Source organism: Spea bombifrons, chromosome 10 (assembly GCF_027358695.1).
Source record: "Spea bombifrons isolate aSpeBom1 chromosome 10, aSpeBom1.2.pri, whole genome shotgun sequence".
Lineage (NCBI taxonomy): Eukaryota > Metazoa > Chordata > Amphibia > Anura > Pelobatidae > Spea > Spea bombifrons.
In genome coordinates, this window is record NC_071096.1 from 37,378,591 (window position 1) to 37,389,232 (window position 10,642).

At 46.5% G+C, this 10,642-nt stretch overlaps 1 protein-coding gene across 1 annotated transcript; it reads right to left on the reverse strand.

The window, feature by feature from the left end:
• Window positions 1-276: 276 nt before the first annotated feature.
• LOC128468046 (neural-cadherin-like) lies at window positions 277-2,901 on the reverse strand. Its single transcript, XM_053449816.1, has 8 exons — window positions 2,555-2,901; window positions 2,149-2,321; window positions 1,829-1,996; window positions 1,655-1,721; window positions 1,265-1,374; window positions 1,039-1,057; window positions 621-904; window positions 277-440 (listed from the first exon to the last, which is right to left on the reverse strand). Exons 1-8 carry the CDS (start codon window positions 2,760-2,762, stop codon window positions 411-413), a joined length of 1,059 nt encoding a protein of 352 aa, XP_053305791.1. The 5' UTR covers window positions 2,763-2,901; the 3' UTR covers window positions 277-410.
• Between the last annotated feature and the right edge of the window lie 7,741 nt (window positions 2,902-10,642).

Below are 10,642 nucleotides of genomic sequence, written 5' to 3' on the forward strand. Positions count from 1 at the left end.
GGATTTTCGGATGTAAACTCATTGTGCAGATTTAAAGCGATCTAATAAATATCAACTCTTATATTTTACATGTCATTAGCCTACTTAAAAAATGTAAAAAAAAATTAATAAAAAATAAGAGTGTGCATGCGCGTCTGTCCTTGGCAAGGAGATTAATTATTTTTTCCTTTGTTTCGATCTCTTGTATGCTTAAATTATTCATTTTATGTACAAATCTAAAATTCATATTTAGAAATCTACATAAATGATCACATCGGCAAAGAGGCCATCTCCTTCTTCATCTGTGACAAGAACCACAAACCTCCAGAGAGCGTGTTCCTCGCGATCCAGAGGCTTTTGGGCAAATATTCCTCCTGTCCTTTCATCTATGGTAAAAACATTACCGGCTCCGCTTCCATGCAGAGAATACTTCATGGTTCCTTGTTCTCGGTCATCTTGGTCTACAGCAGAAACCTTGACATACGTCAAAGAGTAAACACAGCAGTATTGTTATTATTGGCCAAGAACATTTGAAGAATACCCCTAACCCCCTTGTTCTGAGAGTTATAAGGAAGATGAGGTCAAACAAATTCTGGAAACATGTTCAAAGTACAAGAGACAAGTGGTGTAGACAGGGATACCTGCAGTACCAAAACCGGTAAGTGTGACAGTTCTTCCATTATGTGACCTTGGTACTCGTTCTGCGAGAAAACCGGAGCCTCATCATTTTTGTTCAACACGTTGATCATGACCGTGGCATAATCTTCCCACTTCCCGTCCGACGCCAGCACAGTGAGTTCATAGACCGGCACCTCCTCGTAATTCAGTGGCTGGAAAATGAAGACAGCGCCGGTTTCTGGGTCTACATCCAGGGCTCCCCCGTTATTCCCAGCTGTGATCTGATAGCAGATCTTTGCATTCATCCCTGTAACATAAACAAACATTCCGAGAGCTTCTTCCAAACCAAACAGCTTCCCTTTAAACGGAATGACTTGTATGTCGAGTCAAATGAATGATCCGCATTACTGATAAGCACAGGAATGAGATATTACTAGTTACTGATAATTCCTTTGCTCACCTTTTTGGTACAAAAAATCAGTTTATTACCATTCTTTACTCTTTTGAGAACTAGGGGTGGAAACCCCTGGTCCAGGGGTATCAGTTGAACTATCCTTGGTCACATTCCTAGACCCAGTTGAACTATCCTTGGTCACATTCCTACATTTATAAGTCTTTGGGGGCAGAGCTCTGTAACTCTCTTACAACTCGGTCACACTTATTTCACCTTCGTCTGGATCAGTGGCACTGACAAGGGCAGCAATGGATCCCACGTCCTGGTGAAAGCCGGCTGGTTATCATTAACATCGCTGATGAAAACGCGCACGTACGCCGAGTCTGCAGAGACGAGAGGCAGGAGATTAAAATACTTCACAGAGGCACTTCTGGCAGTCGCAATTCCTAAAACTGTCCGCCCGCACTAATATGCAGACAATCCGCGGACAGACCCTGCGACTGGCAATTCCTGCTATAACACGTGAAGAACATTTTCTCATAAGCTTTTGAGAAAAAAAGCTTGGCTGATTAACATGACCTACAACCATGGTTAAAACCTGCATCGCCGAGCCTATCTGACCCACTGGTTTTAACAGAATCAAATGAAGCTCCAAGATGTCACCTCTGTTGACCCTGGGGTAGAAGGGTAGAAGCGTATACACCAATCCAGCAAAAAGCATATTAAAAACCTAGAACACAAATACACCGGGAGGAAAGTGTGTCCTCGGTCTCCGTGCTGCAGCCCGTCTCTCCAAACAATGTTTAAAGGGCTTTAAGGTATAGGAGGCGGTGGCACCTGTGTCCGGATGGATGCTGAATGCAGGAAGAGAGCCCTCGTGATGAACGATCCGTACTTCACTTGACCGTTGACGCCAACGTCTGCGTCTTTCGCCTCCACCTGCAGCACAAACGTTCCTGGGGGCTGGTTCTCCAGGACTACGGCGTGGTGACGGTACTGGGCACACTGGAAATAACGTTAAATCCACACATTTCTTTTAGGATCTGGCTACATCTTGGAGCCAAGGACAGTTCTAACACGGCTTTAGTTCATTGGCGTTCAGTAAGGGATTATTCTCCTAAGCGGTTTTCTGGAGTTTGATTTAATGTATGAGGTACCTGATGGAAGACGGGCTTGTTCTGGTTGACGTCATCGACTGTCACGACGACCGTAGTCGTGCTGGTGAGGCTGTGAGGATCCCCCGAAGCGTTGTCATCTGTGGCGGTCACATACAGAACATACTCGGCTCCATGATGCTTTGGAAGCAGGTTAGAACCCAGACGGATTATTCCTGTTAAATGGTTTGAGGATAAATCAGTCCCATTGTTACAAATCCTTAACCCAGGGTAAGCGATCCCCCTACTCAACTACTTAGGAATATCAAGTTATAGTTACTGTGACGGAATTCTGGTGAGGAACTTGATTTTATCTGAATTTTCTTCTTAAGGTAACAGAATATGCAAGAAATCGTCAGGTATCTGTAAAAAGCATCGGTGGTATTTTACAAAAGAACGCTCTACGTACCTTTCTCGGAGTCAATAATAACGTTTCCTTCTCTATTTCCTTCCAAAATGCTGTAAGACACATGATCTCCATCTGGATCAAAGGCATGTAGGGTGGCAACCAGGGTGTTGGGAGCCGCTTCTTCCGATACAAACGTTCTGTATCTGGAAAACAGTCCCCAGAGTACAAAATCAAGTCCCTCCGCAGAGAAACGCTGCCATAGAACCATTCAGTGCTACCTCCTACCCCGAGGCTCGTCCAACACCAAACCTAAAGGTCTTCTGAGCCGAAAACTCATCCCAGTCCGACCGGCCCCGGCAAACCACTTGTGAGACGTTATAGCATGAAGTCTATGCAGTCGCCTTTCATTTATGGATCGTATTGGGACAAACTCTCGAGACCCGATGAATCACAATGTATTACAAAGCATTAGGTTATAGGAGTGAAGCTGATACGCCGGCTGTAATATTTTACGCCATGAAAAAAAAAAAAGGCCGAACCGTGACCTTCTCCCTGGCAGAGATGTAATAGACGTTCTATGCCCGGCTTTAAAACGTATTGCGCTCTCGTCTTCAAAGAATCGCGGGAATTACAGACATGTCATCGATGCTAATAGGTTAAAAAAGAAAAAAATAATTGCATGACTTTATGATAAACGAATTTGTGCAAGCGGAATAAATATGAAACGAGAAAACCCTGAATGAGAAAAAAAGGGTTCCCAGCGGCCATTACGCGGAGACGTCTGCTCTGTCCGGATCACACGGCGGCAATTCCAAGGAGACCGGAGAGGAGATTATTGGGGAATCCCTCGTTTCTCCAATACGCAGGACCCTCACTCACGAGTTTCTCCAATAAGCCGGCCTGTGGGAACTCCTTAAGTCCAGACGGTTTCTTATGATGTTGTTCGGATCACAGAATATCGTGGAGTTCTGCTTTGAGGTCCCTGCATTGCCCCTAAATCAGATTCACAGAGCTTACAGAGAGAGAGCGCATGGCAATACATATCCGTGGGCTCTGATCACCGCAGGTTATAACAGGGATCGCTCCATAGACTCCCACAGATTTCTCTATTAATTGTTTAAAAGCAGAACACACAGCAAGATTTTACATGTGGGGCAGTCACCATGGAGACCAGTGTGATGTTTGCCATGTAGCACTTTGTCCCAGAGTTCCGAATAGACCCCTTACCGGTGCCGTCCAGCACTCTGAGGAGACAGCGGTGTTTGGCAGCGGACTCTCTGTCCAGGGTCCTGAAGAGGGTCACGGCGCCGGTCTCCCAGTTCACCCCAACAGGACAGTCCCCTGGGGAGAGCGGCTGGAACGAGGAGACATTGAGTTCTCCAGGTTCCAGGGCGCTCACAGCAGAGCCCGGGGCGGCGTCTTCTGCTATGGAGATGGCATAGAACGCCTGGGGCACGGAGGATGCCCTCTTCCGCCTGAAGATGCCCGGAGAAGCCTCCTCTTTACTGAGCACCGAAAATGTCTTGGCCCTGGGGCAAATCCGCAGCTGTCGGGGGGGGGTGGCGCAACAGGGGCTGGCCGTGGTACAGAAGTAGTCGTTGATGGGCTCGGCAAAGTACACCAGCTCGGCGTTGGTCCCTTGATCCGGATCATGGATCTGAACACCACGAACCTCAGCCCCGCCATCTCATCCAGGCTGATCGTGGAGCGGTTTACGAGGGCAAACTGCTGGCCGCACAGTCCCAGCCTGAACACATACCGGGAGTTCTCCTCCCTGTCCAGCACCTGGGTGGTCTTCAGAGACAGCTGGGCATACCTGTGGTGGAAATAGACCTCAAACAGAGACCCCCTGTCCCCGAGCAGCTCCAGATGCAGCCGGCAACCTGTTACCCCGGAGCACCAAGGCTGGGGGCTGATCCTGTTCAGGGGGATGTTTAACCCATTCACTTTAGTCTCTATGGGCCAGTTCTCCTGCATTGACCCGGAGAAGACTTTTAGGTCCTTCATCAGTCCAGGTGGCCAGAGACACCAGAGCCGACCTGGAAAGGAGGATGCAGAGCAGGCAGCCCCTGAGCCGGGTCCTCATCACACCCAGCAGGCTGGGAAAAGGGGATTCAATGGAAACAAGAAGATACAATGTATCAAAACCCAGCAACATCTGCGATCCTCCTGGAGCTGAAGGCAGTTTGATGCAGAAAGCCAGCGATTTGGTCAAGTTGGTGCTTTTAGGGCACCCCCTATGGGTGGAGAAGGAGACCTTCAGCCTGCTCTCTGTGTGTGGCAGAGACATCAAGGGGTCTGCTAGGATGTGATGGGAAGGGAGAGGAGGCGGCATTTCAGTTACCAAAACAATCCTTTGATATACGAAGCGATGCGTGAGACGGGGCACGAAGAACGTTCAGAATTACCGTAGAACGAGGCAAAGAACGGCGGAATTGAGATTCATCCTGTAATTAAATCGGTGAGCTTTCCATTGGGGACAATATACGATGTGTTAACTCTCGGTGTGCCAGCGCCGGTCTTTTGGCCACTTGAAGGGTCAACAAGGTCACAATGATGACAAGACAAATTGCCGTTCGGAGGATGTCCCCCTTTCTCTATATTTACGTGTATCAGTGATATTATCTGATATTATCGCACATCCACAAACCAGAAAGTCATAAAAAATTTGAGGGGGAGTCCTAAAAAAACACCCATCCAAAAAAATATTTTATTTTTTCTGCCCGTAGGCTTAAAAAAGTGAAAAAGTGAATTTGAGGCTTTTTCTTCTGTTCTAGAAGGTATTTCAAATGTTACGCGTCGGGTTTTTTCCTTAAGACCATTTCCCCCCCCCCAGTAACATTTTTATTCTTCAAGTGACCTTTGGAAACATCTGCAGATATTTCCACGCAGAAACCTACTGGACACAACATTTTTTCCATTAAAATTATCAAAGGAAAGATCTGGAGGCCGGCTCTTAAAACTGTCAGTGTGAGAGATTCCGAGGAAGAGTGACATAGCCCGTCTGCTTCTATAGGAGCTTAACAAGATCTGTGAGCATTCGGCTAAATAATGTGTGGCAAACGTAATGACTCGTAGAGCCGGAAGCCGCTTACGATGTCATTTGTACGATGCAGTCTTTGGTGTATGATACCCCGGGGAGTTATTCTCAAGTACTATTTATTGAGGGGCATTACAGTTTATTACCTCTCCGAATGGGCTACACATTGAGATTGGCTGCCAGCTTTTAGACCACACATCAGGCTTTAGATAACCCTCATCTTTCCTCCGCGTGCAAATAGATCCGATGATATCTACGGCAATGAAATCTACAATCCCACTCGGCGAGGTCAACGTGGGGTCTCCATAAAGACCTCAGAGCTCATGCAAACTCAAGCAGAACTGTCCGTCATCAACCATCCTCTTTGTAAAGCTCATAACTGCTGCAGATCCTGAGAAACCCGACTTGTAGTCCACTGCCGCCATCAACATCTTAGCTTCCAAAGAATATCCACAGCAGCTGTAGGGTTTGTCTACATCATTCACATAATCTCACCAGCCAACAGGCTAGATGCTGTGGACAATAGGAACCATCTGAAACCCAACTTGTACCCTACTGCTGCCATCAACATGGAGCTGCTTGCCTGCGCGCAGGGGCAGCGGGTCCGCGGGCAGGGGCAGCGGGTCCGCGGGCAGGGGCAGCGGGTCCGCGGGCAGGGGCAGCGGGTCCGCGGGCCGGCGCGCAGGGGCAGCGGGTCCGCGGGCCGGCGCGCAGGGGCAGCGGGTCCGCGGGCCGGCGCGCAGGGGCAGCGGGTCCGCGGGCAGGGGCAGCGGGGCGGCACGCAGGGGTAGCGGGCAGCGGGTACGCGGGCAGGCGGACCCCTTGTACGCTCCCAGTTTTTCCTCCCCTGTCCCTTTCCCTCCAATTACTCAATCAATTTATCAACATTCCAAAGCGGATTTCTTGCATCCAGTATCGGCGCATAATTATACAAATCTGCAGATACAAAGTTATAATATAAAGACGCAGATCTGCAGATATAAAGTTATAATATAAAGACGCAGATCTGCAGATATAAAGTTATAATATAAAGATACAGATCTGCAGATATAAAGTTATAATATAAAGACACAGATCTGCAGATATAAAGTTATAATATAAAGACACAGATCTGCAGATATAAAGTTATAATATAAAGACGCAGATCTGCAGGTATAAAGTTATAATATAAAGACACAGATCTGCAGATATAAAGTTATAATATAAAGATACAGATCTGCAGATATAAAGTTATAATATAAAGACACGGATCTGCAGATATAAAGTTATAATATAAAGACGCAGATCTGCAGATATAAAGTTATAATATAAAGACGCAGATCTGCAGATATAAAGTTATAATATAAAGACGCAGATCTGCAGATATAAAGTTATAATATAAAGACACAGATCTGCAGATATAAAGTTATAATATAAAGACACAGATCTGCAGATATAAAGTTATAATATAAAGACACAGATCTGCAGATATAAAGTTACGATATAAAGAGCCAAATCCAGTGAAAGTAACGCGTGGCCGAGCCAACTACCCACAGCCATTAATATCACATTTGTTGCACGAAGTCAGAATTATCCGGGCAATTAAACACGGAACGTCCAGAACACGGCAGAGAAACGAGGGGCATCTAGGGGCGTGCGGGAGGCTTTAAATAACACATAGCAAACAAAAATGGCAGACGGCGTTATTACTATTATTATTATTACTTATATACACAATATATACAACGTATCAGCACCAAGAACTTGGAACGATCAGCTTTACACACGAGAGGGGAACCGGCACGCCGCGGCCCAGCGAGCGAATCAAACCCCAGAACATGGACATAAACTCTGCACAAAGAGTAAACAGCGCTACAATATTAACCCTCTGTGTGCCACAGCGGCGTGCGGCCCATCGCAAGGCAAACACAATCGTATCGTTAAAGACATATAAGCGAGCGGCAAACATCTCAGATGCTACATCACAACAGCATAAAACACAGGGTTTAACCCTTTCGGCCCAGTTTGTATTTTAAAAAAACAAAACAATTTATTGATAAATAAAACCACATGCTTGTCTTGTAAACAAGCCACTCACCGGCCCTCCGTGTCCTTACTGTAACAGTTCAGCCGGAGTCCAAACAATCCCTCCAGGGGGTAGATTTTGGTGTAATAATCCAGACCCCAGAGCTCCGCCGATCTGCAACCAATATTATATTCCAGGGCCTTGGCCTGCTGCTTGATTGAGCAGATAATTCCCCAATTCACCCCAAACTGGCTTTTCTGGGGGGCAGAAAATTGACAGCAGCCCCCCACGCAAACTTGCGGGGTCTTTTCGGTTTCCATTTCCTAATAGAAAGAGTGGATTAAGCGGCAAAATCAAAGCAGCTCTTTGGAAATCACTGAACAGCCCAGCAGTCCTGACCCAGGTGGATCAATCAGTGCCTCCCTCTACCTGCAAGATCCACCTCGATTCCTACCAGGAGATCCTGACAGCCTGCGGGGGGCAGACCTCGCAGTAACAATACGTGAATAAACCGTGATATTCATCGGAGGACAGCTACAGGAGCTGTAACAGGGCACCTACAGCATGGAGGGGGGCAATAATAATCATTATTATGTGAACGATGTATAACGGGGCAATATCTGCGTTTTATGCTATAAGATTGGACTATAGTATGTGCTATATAAGGTTTCAGACATGGCGTCTGTTCATCCTCACCCCAGCCTCAGGGGGTACCGAAAAATTAATGGGGTTCATTGTAAACCAACATATTCAATGATGCAACATAAAGATGCAAAAGTTATAATATAAAGACACAAATATAAAGTTATAATATAAAGACGCAGATCTGCAGATATAAAGTTACGATATAAAGAGCCAAATCCTTATCACATTTGTTGCACGAAGTCAGAATTATCCGGCCAATTAAACACGGAACGTCCAGAACACGGCAGAGAACCGAGGGGCATCTAGGGGCGTGCGGGAGGCTTTAAATAACACATAGCAAACAAAAATGACAGACGGCATTATTACTATTATTATTATTACTTATATACACAATATATACAACGTATCAGCACCAAGAACTTGGAACGATCAGCTTTACACACATGAGAGGGGAACCGGCACGCCGCGGCCCAGCGAGCGAATCAAACCCCAGAACATGGACATAAACTCTGCACAAAGAGTAAACAGCGCCACAATATTAACCCTCTGTGTGCCACAGCGGCGTGCGGCCCATCGCCAGGCAAACACAATCGTATTGTTAAAGACATATAAGCGAGCGGCAAACATCTCAGATGCTACATCACAACAGCATAAAACACAGGGTTTAACCCTTTCGGCCCAGTTTGTATTTAAAAAAAAAAATACCCGTATTTGCTCCTATTGGGACATTGCAAAAATCAGCCCATCCCCGCTCGAACCCGGCTCCCTCTGTTAAAATCTGTACCGCCGTCGCTGTTCGGGCTCAGTGCTGACATGTTGTAGAAAATCATTCATGTAAAATAAAAATCATGCAACGTCACGGTGTCTTCTGTGTTACTGAGTGCATGTTCACGTGGGACTCCTTAATAAAGAGGTACTCTGAGAATCTGAGTAACAGCAGGGGCGATCCTGAGCTTAACTCTGCTACCTCTGCATCCAGCTGCAGGAAACCCCGCTAGAGAAGTGACCTTTCTCCATGGCAGGTAATATGGGCAGGGCTCTCCACCAAATGTATGGGTTTGTCTCAGTCTGTCATTTCTAGTCTTGTCAGACCCCTTGAATATATGCATTGTAAGAAACGCTGCATACAGTGTTTGCGCTATATAAATACAAGATGATAATAATCATATAAACCGACATCAGGACCCTTCATGTCACCTGCAGTGGCGTTTATTGCATTTGTTGCAGATGCATTTCATTAACCAGCAGCTTCTCTCTGTGCAATGATTATCCATCCCCACCACAGGGCAGCAATGAACCTATGATATGTATACATATACATATACACATATGAACCTATATACATATATGGAGTCTGATTTACCCCAGGATGTTATTGTTTCCATATTCAGTATGCTGCATGAAGAACACACTCACTATTTCATTTACCAGCTGCTTCTCTCGGTGCAATGATCATCCATCCCCACCAGAGGGCAGCACTGCCCAAATATATCATATTTAATTGTGTCACGAAAATGCTGACCCCTGCTGGTCACTGGTGTGCATGACGGTTCCATTAACAATATTGAGTTGGAATTTGTTATACTTTGGCGCCGTCGTGTGGACATACTATGTAATTACATGTCAGGTTAAATAGTGTGAAGTTAGGATTTGTTATCCTTTGGCATCATCATGTACTGTATTACACCATATACTGCATGACAACCTATGAATACATATATATATTCAATGGAGTCTGATTTACCCTGTGATGTTATTGTTTCCATAATCTGTATGCTGCATGAAGAACACACTCACTATTTCTTTTACCAGAAGCTTCTCTCGGTGCAATAATCATCCATCCCCACCAGAGGGCAGCAAGGCCCAAATATATCATGTATAACTGTCATGAAAATGCTGACCCCTGCTGGTCACTGGTACGCATGACAGTTCCATTAACTATTAAGTTGGAATTTGTTATACTTTGGCGCCGTCGTGTGGACGTACTACGTAACTCTGCGTCCCGCCTCAGGAGCTCTCACACTCTGCGTCCCTCCTCAGGAGCTCTCACACTCGGCGACCCTCCTCGCACTCTCCGCGTCCCCTCAGCGCAAACACTCTGAGTCTCCATACTCACACTCTGCATCCTCTCTCGCCCACGTTCTGCTTCCTCACACTCTGCATCCCCTCTCGCCAGCACTCTTCGGCCCCTTAAGCTCATACTCAACATTCCTTCTCGCTCACACTCTACATCCCCTCTTGCCCGCAATGTGCATCTTCAAACTCTACTCTTGCCCACACTCTGTGCCCCCTCACATTTTGCGCCACCGGACACACTGCGCTCAATCTGTTTCCCCCCTCTTGCACGCGCACAGACACTCACTCTGCGTCCTCTCTCTCTCTCTCGTGCACACACACACTCTGCATCTCCACACTCTGCATCCCCTCTCGCCTGTACTCTGCATCTCCACACTCTGCA

What these genes read in the sequence shown, in the direction of transcription:
- LOC128468046 (XM_053449816.1), bottom strand. Translation starts at nt 2,762, where the DNA reads ATGGTTCTATGGCAGCGTTTCTCTGCGGAGGGACTTGATTTTGTACTC. An exon ending in TATTATTGACTCCGAGAAAG is followed by an intron (nt 2,322 to 2,554) that starts GTACGTAGAGCG and finishes ACCATTTAACAG; the next exon opens with GAATAATCCGTCTGGGTTCT. An exon ending in CAGCATCCATCCGGACACAG is followed by an intron (nt 1,722 to 1,828) that starts GTGCCACCGCCT and finishes TTTGTGTTCTAG; the next exon opens with GTTTTTAATATGCTTTTTGC.